Source organism: Drosophila albomicans, chromosome X (genome assembly GCF_009650485.2).
Source record: "Drosophila albomicans strain 15112-1751.03 chromosome X, ASM965048v2, whole genome shotgun sequence".
NCBI classification, from domain to species: Eukaryota; Metazoa; Arthropoda; class Insecta; order Diptera; family Drosophilidae; genus Drosophila; species Drosophila albomicans.
In genome coordinates, this window is record NC_047627.2 from 7,943,431 (window position 1) to 7,963,251 (window position 19,821).

The 19,821-nt window shown below is 41.8% G+C and overlaps 1 protein-coding gene across 2 annotated transcripts; it reads right to left on the reverse strand.

Annotated features, from left to right (window-relative positions):
- Positions 1 to 3,749: 3,749 nt before the first annotated feature.
- Positions 3,750 to 19,122, reverse strand: LOC117571743 (proton channel OtopLc). Of its 2 annotated transcripts, none has more exons than XM_052004481.1 (6): positions 16,700 to 19,122; positions 9,485 to 10,315; positions 9,286 to 9,403; positions 8,365 to 8,461; positions 8,117 to 8,302; positions 3,750 to 8,047 (listed from the first exon to the last, which is right to left on the reverse strand). In XM_052004481.1, exons 1-6 carry the CDS (start codon positions 18,817 to 18,819, stop codon positions 6,744 to 6,746), a joined length of 4,656 nt encoding a protein of 1,551 aa, XP_051860441.1. In that variant the 5' UTR covers positions 18,820 to 19,122; the 3' UTR covers positions 3,750 to 6,743. The 2 variants fall into 2 exon arrangements, with proteins under 2 accessions (XP_051860441.1, XP_034109974.1); XM_034254083.2 differs by having other exon boundaries at positions 9,485 to 10,318.
- Positions 19,123 to 19,821: the final 699 nt, after the last annotated feature.

A 19,821-nucleotide genomic window follows, 5' to 3' on the forward strand; every position in this document is an offset into this window, starting at 1 on the left:
ATGGCGAAGATGATGATGATAATCCACAATAGTTCAACAATCATGCCGACTGTCTGCCATAGAGAGAAAAAAGCACGTGCTTTTCTTTTTGTGGGAAATGCGACAGATTGCATAATTAAACAACTAACGGGAATTTGCACATGCCACACATAACTATTAATAACTTATAAGTATGTTATGTGTGGAGAAACTTATCTGTCTGCTAGAAGTTGCAATATTTCACTTAATGTCTGCGATGGCACTCAAGGGTCTGCTTAAGTTAAATGAATGCGCCATGGCAGAAGTGTGGCAAAGTTACGAGAACTAACAACAAAACTAATAAAATAAAATTACGAAAATAAGAATCATACTCAGATATGTTATACTATATGTTGAATACAAATTAAAGTTGTAGCCAAAATGAAGAAATTGTGAATTATGAAAATCAGACAAAAGTCACAAAATTAAGAAATTAATTTTCGAAAACTGAAAATATTAATTTACAAAAAAAAAAACCAAAATACGCTAAAGTGCGAAAAAAAGTAAGAAATAATTCCTTGAAGATGAAAAGCATAGGAAAATGATCATAAGTAGAAGCTGACTATTTAAATAAAATTATACAAAATGCAGAGTAAAATATGTCGGAAATTTTGACTGATCATGCTAAAAAACAAGTAAGAAAGCTACAGTCGAGTGTGCTCGACTGTGAGATACCCGCTACCCAGTTTTAATAAAGGCAAAATATTGCGGTATCATTTTCAAAATATACCGAATATATTGCAAAAATACTAAAAATATACCAAATGGTATATTTGGTATATCGATATAGTACACCATTCAAAATATACCATAGACGGCACAATGTGCCAGATTGTCGGCCAAAAGAACTCAGACCCCTAGTAAGTAGGCGTTTTTGCCCATACAAAAGTATTTTCTTAATAACTTCCACAACTTTTTATCTGATCGCAACCAAATTTTCAGAGATCATAACTACTATAGTAATTATAGTATGTTCCAAAATTCGTAACTCTAGCTTAAAAATTACGCTTGTTATTCGATTTTTTTGATTTGCGGGGGCGGCAGTGGGCGTGGCAAAAATTTGAAACAAACTTGATCTGCGTGCAAGTATAACAAATGCTGTCGAAAAAAATTATAGCTCTATCTCTTATAGTCTCTGAGATCTAGGTGTTCATACGGACGGACGGACGGACGGACAGACGGACATGGCTATATCGTCTCGGCTGTTGACGCTGATCAAGAATATATATACTTTATAGGGTCGGAGATGCCTCCTTCTACCTGTTACATACATTTCCTGCCGGCACAAAGTTATAATACCCTTCTACCCTATGGGTAGCGGGTATAAAAATGAGAAAATGAAATAGTAAAATAAAACTTAATATGTTGGGTTCCACAAACCATTTATTTCCATGTGTTTATTAGATATATGATAGATCAAAGGTTAAGTTTGCATTGACGATAAGTAAATAAATAAGATTACACTATATCGAATTCATAGAACAAAAATAATATACATACTTAAGTTATATTTTGGCAATTTTATTTTGTTTGTTTTAATAATAATATGTATGAATTTTTGACTGATAATGTCACCAAAATAATAATAATAATAATAATAATAATAATAATAATAATAATAATAATAATAATAATAATAATAAATAATAATAATAATAATAATAATAATAATAATAATAATAATAATAATAATAATAATAATAATAATAATAATAATAATAATAATAATAATAATAATAATAATAATAATAATAATAATAATAATAATAATATACATACACAAGTGATATTTTCCCAATTTTATTATTATTGTTATATCAATTATATATACTTAATGCGGAATTAGTCGAAAATAGGTCACATTAGAGCGGGATGCTCTTCTTCTTCTTCTATCATGCAGACAGAACTTTCCCACCACAAACGAATAAATATAACAAATGATGCAAAATTAAAAAAAAAATAGAGCTTTAAGATAAAATAAAATAAGAGGTTTGTCTACCCAGATCAGACCACATTTAGCTTTGTGAATATGATTTTAAGCTTCTTCTCTTGAGTGGAGTGAAGAACTGCGAAGTGCACGAAGTCTGTTGGCATGCCTCTTTCACAAAAGGAGTTTGCGTGATTGTGCGTGTCTGTGCGTGCCTCAACACGCACACACACACACACAGCTGTACAGTTAATACTGCAGAAGTATGCCTATAAGGACATGGCAGTACTTAAGAGGTGCGACATGGCTGCAGGATGCAGAGAAGCGTTGCAACATTTCTTCAGCAATTTTGCTATATTTTCCTGAACATTTTTTCGACTCTGTGGTCCGTTTGCTGTTTGGCTGCGAGCTGCGATTGTGTCTGTGTGTGCTATGCGTGGCGCATGCGTGAAAAATGGCAAAGGACATTCACCTTTTTGGGCTTTAGTTTGCCGCCAAACAGGGTGCATTTGTGTAAACTTGTTTTTGTATCTAATTGCAATGCGGCGCGCCCACTACGATTGTGGGTGGTGTGTGTGTGTGTGTGTGGGTGGGAGTGGACATTTGTATATATTTATACGTGTTATAGAGGTGCAGAGGAATGGGTGTGGTGTGCGGTGCGGTGCGGTGTGATGTGATGTGGTCAGGCATGCAGTCGAATTGTGTCCTTTTGCCTGTTGTGCCTGTTGACAAAGGCGAGACCCAAATAAAATGCTAATTGAATTAGACAGGCAGGCAGCAGGCAGCAACAGTAACTGCTGCACGTAATGAAGTCAACAAACAATAATGAAAAATACGAAATGAATAAAAAATGAGGCAGCGATTGGAATTGGGAAGAATGAAAAGAAAGCAACGCAAAGGCAGAAAGGCAGAAAGGCAACGCTAACCTAGTTTTTGGCCAGCTCAGTTGGCCAGGGCGTGGTTCAAATCCCGGGTAAGCAGTCAGTTAGTACATGGTATACTCACACATAACACATAACACAACATAACATAATATGAGACGTGGGTTGGGTTGCTCTTTATATACATACGTACATACATACATACATATGTATGTGGTATATAACTTGAAAACAGCATCCACAAAACTGCAGCGCAAATCAGGGGCAATGCACATACACAGCATCCACACAGCGAGCGAGCTGGCAATACTGTGCAGAGAGGGAGAGAGAGAGAGAGAGAAGGAGAGAGAGCGAGAGCGAGACTAATGCCTGGGGAAGCTGCATCTTCCTTTGCACAGTCGCAAATTTTTTTTGTTGGGCTGGGATACGCGCGCTCTTTGCAACCCTTAGACATCAAATAAAAATACAATTGGGGATTCGCACGCTCTCAGAGCTGAGCTCAGAGCTCAGGATACATGCCCATATCGAGTTATAAACTGCGAATTTCTCGGCAGTTGGAAACACTTGTGTATTCATTTCCTTGATAGTTACATTCATTTATCTCTTTCTGTCTGCTTATTTGCTGGCTGGCTGCTCCCATTCTGAGGCATAATTATGGCAATTATTGTTTGTAGAACAATTGAAGGCACCCGCTCTCTTTTTCCTTTCTTTTCCCTTCCCTTCCCTTCCCTTCCCTCTCTCTCGCTCACTCTCGGCAAGTATCAAGTGAAGTGTCCGTTGGCACTTAACTTGACCCACAAAGAAGAAATGGCGTTGCATGTTAAATCAATTTCTTGTGCATTAAATATTTAACCATGATCGGATTCACTTCCTCCATCCTCATCCCCACCCAACATGAATAAGAAGAATTGATTTAAGTTTGTATATATGTTTTATCATTTATTGTAATTCAAAAAAGTTGCTAATCAAATGCGGGTTATTTTCTCTCTTGGTTTTCGGGTATAATAACATGAATGTTCTTTCTTTACTTTTCTTTTCTTTTTTTGCAATATTTATTTTCATTACTTTTCTTTTTTTCCTTTTTTTGGCTACTGGAATATAAGTTTGCCACACAACTTCTAATGTGTCAGTGAGTGTTGGTGTGTGTGTGTTGGTGTAGGTGTGGGTGTATCGAATTCATTTCGTAACTAGTAACTAGTTGTAATAAATTCTAATATATAGTTTTTCTTTTTGGTTTTTCAATTTTTGATTTGCCATATTCGTTTCATCGAGTTTGATTTTGAGCAGTGTCCAAGTTTTTTTTTGATTTTTCTTTTATTTTTTTGTTGTTGTATAATAAATACATGGTAAGAAAATGCATACAAAGTTACAGTTATACTAGTTAAAAATTTAGTTTCGAATACATATAAAATTGAGATAACTAAGTTATACATACACATCGTACATATATGTATATATATACTATATATCTATATAAATATTCGTTAGTTGATGCATAACTCGAATACACAATACTTTCTGTGTATTTTCAAATTCGAACTCAAATCGTTTTGGTTCCAAGTACATAAGAATACGAGAGAGAGATATCGCATCTATATGTGGATATTCTCCATACAGATAGAGATATACATACCATATAACATAGTATGTTAGTCATAGAAAGCAATATTCAACTTAGGCTAAGTAAAAACTTCTTTGGCATTTTGAAAAATATACAAGAGAAAATATTAAAAACTTATGCATAGTATTTTTAGTTGGTTTTTTTTTTGTATACATATATATTATTATTCTGTATATTGTAGATACATATGTATATCCTATACCTTTATGGTAGTTTTTTGGATTTCATTATTTATTTATTTATTTAAAAAAAAAATGTGATTTCTCTCTTAAGTATTTTAAAAAATACATTACATAGTTGTTCGTTTCATTTTCATTTGCTTTGCTTTGCTTTGCTTTGTGCGTTTGTTTTTCCATCTTGTTTTTTGGTGATTTGTCCTTCTAACGTTGTGGGTCTTATGAAATACTGAATAGATTTGACATTACTAATACATATAGTATGGAATGTACGAGTATTATAAAAACTTTCGATACTACTCGTAGGTCTTAGCTAAGTATTTGCTTTTTGCGTTTTTTTTTTTTTGCCGTTAATTCGTAAATAAGTCAGAGAGCGAGTTGAACAATTTGAACAAGCATTTGGTAAGTAAATTATCACAAGGGGGTGGTTTCTTTATGAAGAGAGTGGGAAGAGAGAAACGAACGAAGCGCTTAACAAGTACCAAGTATCATAATATCATCAAACATTTACTAAATCTAGAAATTTGCAATTCAACAAACTCAAAGTCAACAATCATAATAATTAATAATAATAATAATAAACGAGGTGTCTGTCAACAATCAAAAATTTTGGATCCTACAAATCTATAAGAATGCATTCAAGATTAATCGAAAAGTACAATAATTACGTAATTGTTGTAATCTTAAATCTTTATAATGTGTGTATATATGTAAATGTAAATGTATTGTGTGTATATGTTTGTATATAGTACGTAGTTTCATTGCATTCCTTTTTGATAATCTTTTTTGTTTTTTGTTCTTTTTGTTGTTCTTGAAACATTTGCAAATACATCTAGGCTTACTCGACTATGTATATATATCTTCTGTATATAGTTAATACTTTTCGTGGTTGTTTGACTTTATCGCTCGCATTTTTTGGTGGGGTTTATGTTGATGTTAAATCTTGATCTTGATGTTAATGTTCATGTTAATGTTAATGTTGATGAAGAAGAAACTTCTTAATGTTACGTTCAATAGTTCATATTCATTCAGATGCCAACTATATGATATCTTCTAAATCGTTTAATCGAACTCTCTTGATTATACTAATGTATATTGCATATACTGCACTGCGAAATATCGGCGCAGTTAAACGATGTATGTATATATGTTTTTACTTTAATGTTTCACAACTCGTGTTCGGTGAAGTGACTTTTGCATCTATATTTCAATCAACATGTAACTAACTTTCTGATTAAACGTTAAGTGTGTGTGTTTGTGTGTGTGTGACATCATCTATTAATATGTATTATCATATTTAGTATAATGTATAATGTATCGTATCGTATTCAAGTTTTCAACTTTTCTTTCTCGCTCACACTTTTCATGCACACTTGAGATTGCTTTTCATTTTCAGATCGTCAGATCTTCAGATCGTTTTCATTTCATTCCATCTAGCGGATATGTTTAGCTGTTCCTTTCGCACCCGCCTTTGTTTTTTTTTTTTTTTTTTTTTTGTTGTTGTTGGGGTTAAAAGACAGTGAAGGTGGTTCTCAAAAATGGTGGGTGATGTTCTTGCTTTCTTTTCTTTTATGTTGCCTACTCGCTAGCTGTGGTGGGGAGTGGAAGGCGGGCGCAAAGGGGGCGATTGGGACTTGGAACGCGGATTTGGACTTGGAGTTGGAGTGGGGTTAAACAAAGGTGAGCTCATTGCCGCTGAGGGCGTCGATGAACTCAAAGTGCGCGTAAACTCATTCACCGTTTATGACATAGACCGGACAGAAGGCCTTCTCCGTGTTGAGGCTATGCGGCGACAGGGCGCGGGCTGGTGGCCGTTCCAACCGGCTAATTCCGCTGCCGCCGCCCTGTTCGCCTTCCAGTTCGTTAGCGTCAGCTCCAGTCCCAGCTCCAGCTCCAACTCCAGCCTCAACATTATCATTTCCTGCTCCATTTCCATTTCCACTGCCATTTCCACTGCCATTTCCATTTCCATTACCATTGCCGCTGTCCACCTCCTCGACCGTTTCGAGCTCGCCACCGGCCAACGTTGTCGAGCAATAGCAGTACGATAGATTCGTCTTGAGATCCTCACAGAATTGCTGCTGCTGCGCAATGCTCTGAATGCGCGAGCGGGCGAATTCTCACATGTACGTCGGCTTCAGTTTATACGCCCGCTTCCAGATCTCGCACAAGCACACCGTCGAATGGAACCGATAGAAGATGGCCAACGGCATCGATACATGCGTGATGATGGTCCAGGCCCACAGCCCATAGAAATTCAGCTGAATGGGATGCGACTCAGCACGCGATTTCTCAAGCGTACTTATCGCCCACATGGCCAAGTTCACCACCAGCATAAATGTGACAATTTCCCTGCCCGGCTTCTTCCTCAAATGCTCCGGACTTACCGCCTGCCTTCGACTAGCATCGAGTATGAACATCGTCTGGCACGCGGTCTGCACGATCGAAGCGAGCGCATTGATCGGCACCAACATGTCATCGCTGCGCAGCGTAAAGTGTCCGGCAATCACCGTGAATATGTTGTACAGAAACGAACCCGTCTGAGCACCCACCAGAAGAATGTCGTCCAGCGAGAAGCTGCGATACGCATCGTACTGCAGATGCCGAATCTGGATCATGCCCAGCAGCGTGGCAATCGTGGCGGTGCCATAGATCAGCAGCTCACAGATCGTCACCTCTGTGACGGCAAGCGAAACGAAGTCGGGTCGTGAGATGAGCACAAAGAAGATGATCAGCGAGATGATGGTGAGCACCAGAATGAGTATGCCCACAAACAATCCTTTATGGGCACGTGCACAGTCCACGGAATAATGATGAGGCGAACGCTTCATCGGAGAACTGATCATGTCCGGACGCTGGGGCGTTGGTGTCTGTGGTCGCGAGATGCTGCGCCACATCACATACAAGATGGCCGCACAGATCAGCGAGTACTCGATGGTGCAAGGGAAGAGGAAGGGCGATGCATCCTGTACCAAGGTGCCAATGATGTTCGTACGTCGACACTCAAAGATCTGATACGGACCCTTCAAGCCACGAGGCACACGCAAATGCGCTGTGGGATCGTGTGCGATCACCGCATGACCACGCGAATGTCCGGGGATGCGATGGGAGATGCGCAGCGTGCGATTCTCGGGATTGTAGAAGGTGAGTATCTCGTGTTTCGTCTCCTGGATGAGCACATTAAGCCACACGGCAAGATTGGTGCCGATCATGTGCATGAGACCGAAGCGTGCGATGATCTTGTAGCGATACACTTTGATCTGCTCGTTGTTGAGGAAGATGAAGTACATCTGTATGAAGATGAAAGCCATGCGTGTGGCTGGCGTCAGAGCGAGCAGCACATTGTGGCACTTTGTATCCGGATTCAGCTCAAAGTACTGACCAAATTCCAGACCCGAATAGATCATGCTGCCAATACCAAAGGCTGTAGAGGAGAAAGGAGTGTTTAATTAAAGATTAACTGAGTTGGATTTATGGGCATTTTTTGACTTACCCACAGCGCCCATGCGCAGATAGAAGCTGCCATAGTGATGCTGCCTGCCCAGCGGAGACAGCAGCGATGGACGACGCACCTGTATAGGAGGCGGAATGCGACGATGCGTTGATGTGCTGTCCGTATCCGACTCATCCAGGCTGTCCGAGCCACTCGCTTTGGCTGTTGACTTGCTGGGCGATGTGGCTGCAAAAGTGAATGTTGCTTAGAGACTAAAGCATGAGAGAATTTAATGTGTCTTCACTTACCTATGGGCACGGGCAACTTGGGACGTCCCCAGAGCAGAGTGGCGTACATGAAGAACAGAAAGATCATGCTGCCAATGTACAAATACAAGTAGTAGACCTGCCGAAAGAGATAGAGATAGAGAGGAAAATTAAGTGAACTGTCTATACAAAATAAATATCAATGCATTAAATGCATTTTAATATTAAGTAAATAAAAATAATAAAATTTACTAGCAGCAAAACAAGAAAATGCTTTGATCTAGAAAGATAATTTCAAAATCTTCGAATTTGTTGGACGAATTTCAAACTGGAGAAAAATACATTTAATTCAATGTGTATTCGGCAACAAGGTTAAAAAACAAATAAGAAATATTTACAGAAATAGAAAAATGTTATACAAAATTTGTGTATATTTCAAGATGAACTAACTTGAAAATATTTGAAGCAACCAACAATAAAAAAAAAACAGAGACGTTTAAAAGTTATGAATATGGATTTCAACTCAGAAAGTATGAATATGAATTAATGAATGATTATGGAAAAAACAGAATGAAGAAAATTAATGAATTTTAAATGTAGAGAATATCTATTTTTGGAAGTATTGTTGAGTATGAACTTCAAGGAAATGAAATGCCAATAAAAACAAGAAAGTATTTGAAGTAGGAAAAAAAAATAAAATACAAAACAATTATGCAAATTCTTTAAAAAAGAAAAGCAGAAATTGCAGACTGAATAGCAGTTATAAAGTAAGAAAGAATGGTTGCAAGTCCTAAACAATGGAAATACTTAAAAGTGTTGAAAAGAACCAAAACGGATTAAAAAAAAAAAATAACAATGAGAAAGTTGTAAAATAATAGAAAAGCAGCCAAGGCAAAAAAAAAAGAGAAAAAACAAAGATGCGACCGTGTTGTAATCAGATCAGTTGGGACGATAACTACTAACCTCATAGAACGATGGCGGAATGTAGGTGGAAATGACTTCGGCCATGGGAAAGGCGACGCCCATAACGACGAGCAGTTTGCCATAGAGAGCCGAGAAGAGTGTGGCCAGAGCATCGCCGCTGCAGGAGACAGAGAGAGAGAGAGAGCGAGATAGAAAATGTTGAGTTGAGGATGGAGTAAGAAAAGTACTCGATACTTACGCTTTGACGCGCGGCATCGGCGGATAGACGAAAGAGGGACGATGGGTGCGCTTGATGGCCGGCATCACCGGATAGTTGGTCAGCTGATGCGAGTGATACATCAAGGCCAATTGGCCAGCTTGTCGCTCGCCATCCGCCGACTGACTCAGCTGCCGCTGCGAGCTGCTGCCCGGCGACGAAGGCGGCTCCGAGCTGTCGCCGCCACCTCCACTTCCCCCGCCACCTCCGCCGCCAGTTGCAGCCTGTCCAATATCGTCGTTGGCATCGCCATCGCCGCCGCCAACTATCAAACCACTTGGTCCGGCGCTCTCCAAGCTGCTCTTGTGCGGCAAACTGGACTCATCGATGGTCACATGATGCTGCGAACCCGAGCGCGCCGATAGCCGACCCGGCGACACATGAGCCACCGCCTCGGTGGGCGTGGCACCCAGCATGGCGCTGCTGCTCAGCACGGGCGCAATGGCGCGATGTGCGTAGACGGGTGAGCGTCCCGTGCCCTCGATGTCCTGTCCAGCGGGGGGCGGCGCATAGCTGCTGGGCACAGTGGGCGTGGCCACGCGAACGCTGTGATGCGTGTGGTGATTCTGATGATGCGGATGCTGAAACTGATGTGGCAGATGATAGTGATGATGGCTGCTCGTGAAATGCGTCCGCGGCGGCTGACTAGTGACTGCAGCTGTAGCTGAAGTGTGAGCGGGAGCGGGAGCGGGTGCGGGGGCATCCACGTCGCTCGTCTTCTGCTCGTCCTTGTAGCTGATGCTGGCCAAAGGTTGCTCCGCTGCAATGGCGCTTTTGTTGCTCTGGTTGCTGTTGCTATTGCTGCTGCTGTTGCTGCTGGAAGTGGAAGTGGAAGACATTGGGGATTAGCTGGAGAACAGTCGAGTCGAGAGTTCGCTGGTATTCCGCTTGGGTTTGCAACGTTGAGCGACGTCGATTCGTCGACTGATTGGCGACAGCAATTGTTGGATTTGCATGAGGCCCCGTTTTGGTTTTGATTCGCGCAGATCTGCAGACAGCAGCAGACAACACACAAACTGGACAAGAGCTGCTGCTGTTGATGCTGTGGATGCTGCTGCTGTTTGCTGGGGCTTAATTAAATAATCGACTAGCTGTTGCCATGGGGCAACAGCAAGAGCAACAGCAACATCAACAGCAAACATTCAGTCACACACAGTGTCACACTTGTTGTGTGGGGAGAAATTCCTCATCATTTTGGGTGCCAGACACTTCCGCCGAAGCGACGACGTCGTTCCTCATTGTGTGGCACTTCAAAAAAAAAAAAAAAAGTGCCACAAAAGATTCACAGCAGATTCACATCAGATTAACGGCGAGTACTCATCATTCAAGTGAATACAGTTCATCAGTCATCAATTCTTGGCACTCATCTTCCGCACGCGAAATTCGCAGCACACAAGAAAAGGTCAAAGCACGAGCATGTCAAAATATTATGTATACGCAACCGACACAAATTTCAACATCTTTTCCCAACAACACACATTATTTCTTCTCGACAGCTTATGAGTTTTTTTAATATAAATGTGAAGGTAAAGCAGCAAGTCAAATATGCTGCTGAAAAGTCTTTAGCTATGTAAAGTATTCTACATTTAAATCCTATTTTTGAATATTGGGAAATTTAATAGCATTAAATGGCATACAAAGTAGCACAAAATATACGAATTTTTGGATCACTTTTTAATAAACAGCTACTCCATCTGAATGTCTATTATTGTAGATTCCATTATTTTTGCTGGTTTCCATTTGAAACTGTTTAAGTTTAAAAGTTAAATAGATCAATACTCTTAACTCTTCTTAGACCAAACATATTTTTTTATATAAATTACTGTAAGATTAAAATATAATATGTATATTATTTTCAGACAGATGCAAATAATTAATATTTCTATTTCATAATGCAAACGCGTCCCACAATTTGCGGCAATCAGATAGCAGAGGGAAAAAGTGTTTGTTTGTTTGTTTGATTGGGGAAATTATACAGTTTGGTGTGTGTTTGTTGTGCATACTATAGAAGTAGCCATGACATGGTCATTGTCATCATAGTGAGCAGCTGATTTTCAGCGACTGTTTCAATTCTGTGTTCGCTACATTCACTCCCACACACACACACACATATACACATACGGCTTTTGCGGTTCGCTTAACCGCAATCTACTCCCTCCATCCCGATTCGTTTGTGTTATATCTATGTCGAGAACATACCACTAAATTGCACTTAATAACAGCAACAGAGAGAAAGAGAAAAAATGAGCAACTAATGAAAGACCTGCGGCTGCGACTGGAACTGAGATTTTGGGGGGAGATTGGGGACTGGAAATGGGGCTCTGCCCACGTTCACAATTGAAACTAATCGCACAAACCACAAAAAAAAAAAATATGGAAATAGAAATGAAAAAAATTTGAAATATGTATATATATATAGCACAATTCCAGCTTGATGCGATTAGATGACGAAGCGACAAACTGGGATTCCTGAATGCCTGTCAGGCGCAGCGCATCGCACAGCGCAGCAATTGAGGCACAAACGAGACAGCCAGACAGGTGAATTAAAAGCGAATCCTAACTACAACAACACCAACAAAAACTACAAAATGCAATCTGAGAGCTTTGATTGAAATATGTTATGCATATCTAAATTAAAATCTTAGATACAATATATACCAACAAATAAAGCTAGGCAAAGATAAGTAAGAAAGTCGAGCACACTCGACTGTGAGATATTCGCTACCAACTTTCAATAAGAGCAAAAACATTCCAGAATTATTCCAAATATATACCAAAATATACCATATATACAAAATGTATTGAATTCTTTTTTGGTAAATCAATATAGTGCTAAATTTTAAAATCACCATAGATTATTACTATTAAAATATACCAAATATTTGGTATATGATAGAGTATTACTATTAAAATATACCGAATATTTGGTATACAATAGAGTATTACTATTAAAATATACCGAATATTTGGTATATGATAGAGTATTACTATTAAAATATACCGAATATTTGGTATACAATAGAGTATTACTATTAAAATATACCGAATATTTGGTATATAATAGAGTATTACTATTAAAATATACCGAATATTTGGTATACAATAGAGTATTACTATTAAAATATACCGAATATTTGGTATACACTAGAGTATTACTATTAAAATATACCAAATATTTGGTATATGATAGACTATTACTGTTAAAATATACCGAATATTTGGTATACAATAGAGTATTACTATTAAAATATACCGAATATTTGGTATATAGTACTACATACAAGATTGTCTACCAAAGCCACCAAGTTCCCGACTACCATCTAAAAGTGTTTCTTAAATAAGTCGTACAAATTTTATCGCAACCAAAGTCATGATACTATATATAGATTCATTTAAATAGAACTTGAAGAGCTCTTCATAATAATCTTTCTCAAGTACAGGCTTAATTAAATATTCTCTGCAAACATTTGCTTAAATTAAGCTGCAATTTATTTTCATCTAATATCTGTTATTATTTTTGTTGTCAATTATTGCCATAAGAATTCACTTTGACATGCTTTGTTTGGTTTAGTTTGTTTGCTGACTCGAGGTTATTCACACGAAACATTGCGCATGTGAGTGCCATTCATTTGCATTCACATTCGCATTCACAAACACTTGAGAACTACAGTTACGAGTAAGTTGAGTGTTGAATGCTGTCGACTATCCGATTTAGCATTGCGTTTTAGATTCAGATTCATATATGTTTTACTAGATTGAGATAGAACTTTAGATTTGGATTAGGATTCAGCGAGTCACATTTACAGATTCAGATTGAGATTGAGATTCAGATTCAGATTGAGATTGAGTGGTTACAGCACTCAAGAGTATTGTGGAGCGTTGCCGGCACTTCAAAATGTGCACGAGAGTCCTTAACGTCGGTTGAATGTGGCATATGGACACGGATGGATGCCAGGATCCCAAGGAGCAAGGACTACGACTAGGCAGGATTAAGGGTACGTGGCACGTACAATGCGCAACTGGCAACAAGTGGAGGAGCTTATAAATAACCTTGACACAGGGCAACAACAAAAAAAAAAAACCGAGAGACGAGAAAAAGCGGATGCGGTTGCACACGACGAGTGTCCTGGCGAGCAGCAAGTTGATTGAAGCCGCAGGACCTGCTCTGTGTGTGTGTGTTTGTGTATATTTGTGTGGCACTGTGGGTCATGCACTCAAGCGCTCTTGTAATCAGATTTCTAAAAGCGTGCTGCATACTTTATGGCGCTTCTACTTTGGGGTTGTTAACCTGACACATTCGTGTGTTGCACACTGTCGTGTTGTCGTTGCCGCGTCCTCAACTCAACTCAACTCGTCTCAACTCAACACGACTCTGTTGCATAAATAAATGGATGCGCCTGGCTTGGCGAACGTCAAGGAGAGCTTTGTTGGCAGGCGGAATGCAGAAGGAGTTCGAGTTGGCGAACAGGTAACGTTGTGAGCTTGAACGCTCGAAAGCGGCTTTATTCAATTGAGCACACAACTTATATCGATATCGAATCAATAAATAGAGTTGAACAAGCGCACACGGCAACACGAAGCTCAGACATTTTTAAGCCCGTGATGGTTGATAGTAAATAGTGAAGCAGGAAGCGCAGCTATCGATATCGAAATCGAATCATAATTGAAGCATTGCAAAAGCAGCTTAAGTCAAGTTACAAGTATTTTTTGGTCAATAGACCACAAATAGTTGTCTCCAAGTATCACATAAAACGCTCAATCAGCTTAGCAATACAATGTTGAACGTATTTCAAATAAATCTTAAATTAAAGATGCTCAGAAATGAGAAGAACTATTCCTAAATTCTATATATAAATATAAATGAATTAATTAATTTTTATAATGGAAATAAAGCACAAAAATATTAACAATTAATTATTGCAATTTAATTTTGAACGTATTTCAAATAAATTTTAAATTGAACTACCTCAGAATTAAGTTGTTGTTTATTCAGTTCATAAGCCATTAACTAATTCTGTATATATATTTTTAAGAATTTTAAATCGCAAAATAAAACACCTCAATATTGACCCAAAATAGTTGATGATGCAATTGAACTATTTCCAAACACTGTTTATATATTTATTATATTATATATCATAAGGAAGCAGAGTAAATGTTAACCAACATCGTGATTAATCAAATTTGCAATTCGATTTTGACAAGTCTAGACAGTCAATAATGGCAACAAGTAACCATATCGAAGCAACTGCATAAGCTTGGTTTTTAGTATTCGGCACGCAAATCGATTGGCATTAAGCATACGCCCTGTTGAGTGCATTCGATAATTGGCTGTAGAAGTGGACAAACAATTCTTGTGCACAAAGCAATTAAAAGTATAACAGTTCGTGACAACACAGACTGTGATTTCCCGCTGGCCATTGTGGTGCATTCATTTTGTCTCGTTTCGTTACGTTTCGTTTTGCCTCCGCACAAACACATACAAACGCATACAAAATAAATGTTGCCAGACAAGGAATATGCACTGGCCTGGAAGTGTGTCCATTAGTCAGCGCCCGGTTGGGTAAACAAAAACCGCAAAGGCAATAATGGAGTCGTTGAATGGATGTGTTGCTTCTGCTGCTGCTTCTGTTGCTTCTGCTTCGGCTTCCGGGCTCTGCGCTCATGTCCAGGACAACGCTCATGTCCACCACGCCCAACATGCAATTGACCTATTTAGCGGGAGGGTATTTGAGGTTAAGCTTGTGGGCGTTCTATTGGCCAGACGTTGCTTTCAATTGTGTCAGCAGCAACAGCAACAGCAAAAGCATCAAAGCCCGCTGGCAATGCTCATGCTGATGCAATGCCAGGTGACATCGGCTGAGGACAACAACCTGCAGCATCTCGTTTCTTGTTGCGCAATTTGTTCGTTTCGTTGGCAAGGCAATCAACTCGGCAGCTAACAAGTAACAGCAGCAGCCTGACACCCAACGTGCCAACCAACGTCGCGTATACGCACTAGAAAATGCCGCATACGCCGTGCGGACCTGAATGCCTGCACAACTTGTCAGGGTGTTGCACTGGAAACGTGATGTTTAATTAATGCAAAGTGTAAAAGCAACGCGCACATCAGTTGTTGTATACATAGTGGCAAGAGAGAGATAGCTGGATACAGATAGTGTACTCCACAGAGAGAGAAAGAGGGAGATGGGACGCATTAGCAGGCGTCTGACAAGAGCCCAGAGCAACAAGCAGCATGCAGCATGCAACATGCGACAAGCCTCGAGTGGCATGAGTTAAACAGTTTTGGCTCGGCTATTAAGAGAAACTAATGGAGGCAGACGACGAGCGACAGCGTCATGGCAACGCTTATGCAATTAATAAAGTGCGAGACAAGAGAAGCCGCAGGGCATCGAGGGAATGTCCATGTCCATGTCGATGATGCTGACGTTCACGTTGACGTTGAAAGTCTGCCGCTTGAAGAGGCAAGCTCATCATAATGCAAGCATAGAGCACAGCACATCATCAATCCATCAAGCAGAAAATGAGAACAAGTCGCTCTCTCCCTAGATGGTTTAAATAGATAGATATCGAATTACACGACAAGCGCTCAAACTATAAACCTAATGACCTCGTATCGCTGTCTCAAGATCTGTCCCACTACCTAGCGTAATCTGTTGAAATTGCCTTTATTAAAGTGCCACATCATCTTCTCAAATAACTTACAGGGAAAGAAAAGCAATGCAAAATCAAGGGAAAATCACAAAATTCAAAAATCGAATGTGTTCTAATTAATATGAGGCTGCATTTCAATATTTTTTACAGAATTAATGATAATCTCAAGCTCGTTACGAGAATCTGGCGGGAATTGCAAGAAATGCATTAATTATGCAATGTTATTTTAACATTTGCATGAGGTGTGGTTAAACACAAGTACTTCGGATAGCTGAATATAAGATTACAAACTAAACGAGTTAAACGATTGAATTGGCTTAGGAAAAAAAAAAACTATGCAGCGGAACTATCAACAGTTCGGAAAAGGACAATTTCCTGGCAAGTTTCCGGAGTGCTTAGTTTAGTTTGCGGTCTAGTAAAGTGAACTTTCCTTTTACAAAAATGGAACGAACAAAAACTCCATATTCCATTCTGAAGTTCAACTGAACTGTAGGATTATTTTCGACCCTCCCAAATACCAGGAATGTCAATAAAAAGACTCACCTGGGTTGCTCCTTGGCTGCACCGTTGACTGTGGCAGCAGCTGCTGCTGCTGTTTCCGCCAACTTGGGCGGGCTGCTGACCAACGGCGGGCTGCAGACTCGCGGTGGCGTTGTGATACGTGGCGGACTGTGCATCTGCCGCGGCGGACTCTTCGCCAGCTCTGGAGGCGAGCTACGCATCAATGGTGGCGATGGCATCGCCGGAGCACCTTCGCCAACAGGTGGACTCTGCACACGTTCAGCACTGCGTTGCGATGATTTCAGCGATGGAGCTGGACTGCGAGCCGAGATCGAAGTCAGCGATTTGACCGATGTTTGTGACTTTAGCGATGCTTGTGGGGAGAGCACGAGCGGTGCTGCGGCTGCGGCAGCAGCGGATGCCGAGGCAATCGAACCGGTGCGCGAACCTGCACGCGAACCATGCTGCGAGCCAGCTCGTGATCCATGCTGTGAGCCAGTGCGTGATCCGTGCTGTGAACCTGGCTGTGAGCCATGCTGAGAGCCTGGCTGCGAGCCTGGCTGTGATCCAGCTTGGGAACCTTGCTGGGAACCACCTTGCGAGCCATGTAGCGAGCCGTGTTGTGAACCGTGTTGCGAACCGTGTTGTGAACCATGCAACGAGCCTGTACGCGATCTCTGGCTGCCGCTGCGACTGGGAACACGACTGTCCGGCTTGGAGGACATCGCTGCATTGCCCGCAGCCATGGCAGCGATGGCGCCACTGGTGGACATGATGCCACCACTGGCAATGCTCGCAGCCCTCGGCGAGCTAATGCTGTCAGCTGGCTCGTCATCCTCATCATCATCGTCGTCGTCATCGTCGCCCACATTAAGCGACATCTTGTCCACGGACAACTCATCTGTCTCCACCTTGGTGAGCTCCTCATCGTCAATGTCCTGCGGCTGTGACTGCGACTGCGACTGCAGATCGTCAGACAAAGGATTAGCATCTTCGAGTCCCGCTGGCGGCGGTGGAACAAAACCCCTTCCACCCAAACTATCCTCATCTAGTTCGCCAAAGTGCTCGGGTGGCGGTGCAATAATCGAGGATGCCGAATAGCCATTGCTGGGCGGTGTGGTGATAGTGGTGGACTCATCCTCATTGTCCAGCGATCTGCTATACTCCTCGGCGGCCAGCTGCTGCGCTCCGCTCACCGGCAACGGCTCCACATCCGCGTCGACCTCGTGTTCACCCTCGGCGGCCTGCTCTGTGTCTTCGGGCGCTGGCAGCGGATCGGGGAGAATTCGTGGAATAGGCTGCGGCGAATTGGGCTGCGATTCCTCCTCACTCTCCGAGGATGGAGTCAACGGTGGTATTTGGCTGACATGTTGTGCTGGTGGCGAGACCATCTTGCAGATGTTGAGCTGTGGACACGGCGGCGGTGTCACCGGCGGTGAGGGCGATGTGGATGGCGATTTGGTCAGCGGTGGCGTGACGCTGCCCTGCACATATGACAGATTCGAGGGCAGTGGTGGCAATGGGGGAGGTGGTGTCGATTTGTCATCATCCTCATCCTCATCGTTGTCATCATCATCGTCATCCGCCTCTGCATCCGCATCGGCGCTGTCCTCCTGCGACTGCTGCATGACTGCAGGCGGTGCAATGATTGCTTCATCGGCATCATCGGTCTCCTCACCATCCGTGCGCAGTCCGGCATCGTCCATGGGCGATAATGGTGGCGGCGGTATAAGCTCCAGCTCCAGCACCGAATTGCTCGGCGAACCGGTCGCTAAATTCTCAGCCTCCTCGTTCAGCTCCTGCTCATCCTCCTGTTGCTGTTGTGGCGGCGGTGTTGGGGTTGGCGGCGGCATATCGTCCGTCTCCGTGACCGTGGCCAACGGCTGGCCGAGCAACGTGGTTGGCGGTGGCGGTGGTGCCACCAGCAGTAGCATCTCCTCGCTCACCAGCGACACTGTGGGCAACGGCGGCGGTGGCGGCAACAGTTGAATGCCCGATCCGGAGGCCAGAGCATCGTCCAGTTGGCTGCCCACATTGCTGTTGTCCACCTCCTCGATGTCCGAGTCGATGCCCTGTGCAAAGTCCATGTAGAAATTGTCGCGTGAATCGCTCGAGCCGCGTCGCAATTTCAGCGACAGCGACAAGTCCGGCGAGCTATCCATCTCTCTCGCTCGCTCTCCCACTCACTGCCTCTCGCTCGCACTGCTGTTGCTTACTGTTGCCTGCTCTCGCTTGCTCACTTGCTGAATTCCTTTAGACAAGTGCAGCGAAAATTGTTGTTGTTATTGTTTGTGCTTTCCCTTTCCCTTTCGCGATTTTTGGGTTTTCTGCTTTTACTGTTACTCTTACTGTTACTGTTGTGTTCGCCCGTCGGCTTTTGTTATTGTTTCCGCCGTTTTGCGCTTTTCACTTTGTGTCGCCTACGCACATTTTGTGTATCCTGTTTCCACTTGGCTCAAGTCTCCCTATAAAATGCAAAAGCAAAAGCTGTACACACACCAACACACAAGCATACGCACACACACACACACACGGGCGCGTAGTACGCAGAGCAAAGTCATCAACACAGCCTCTCTCTCACTCTCTTACTCTCTCACGCGTAGTGTTGAGTGGAGCGGGGCGTCTGTGGTGTGGGGCGTGGCAAATTGCATTTGCTGCGCATTTGGCTATTTACGCAATGCGTGTGTGTGCGTGTTTTGCGAAAGCGCGTAATACGGAAGGCGCAACAACAACAACAACAACGCAACAACCCCGAAACAAAACGACGAAGAAGTAGCGGTACTTTTTTTTGTTGTTTTTGCTTGTTTTGTTTGTTGCGCAGTTCTTGTTGACTTACTGACCAAATGCACACAAACACAAATGCAAATACCGCAAACTCACCCACACACACACATACACACGCATACAGTACACTCTTACATCTACGCCAAGCAGTGCAGTGCAGTGCAGACATTTGCATTAAGCGGCAAAGCAGCAAAGCTTTTGAATTGTAACGGTTAAACAACTTTATGTATGCCAAATGTGAAGCCGCAGTCAATGCTGACGTCGACTGCGACGCCAACGTAAAATAATGCTTTGCTGCTGCTGCTGCTAAAAGGACGTGTTTGTGGCTCTTCCTGTGAATCTCGCTTTCCATGTGTGTGTGTGTGTGTGTGTGTGTGTGT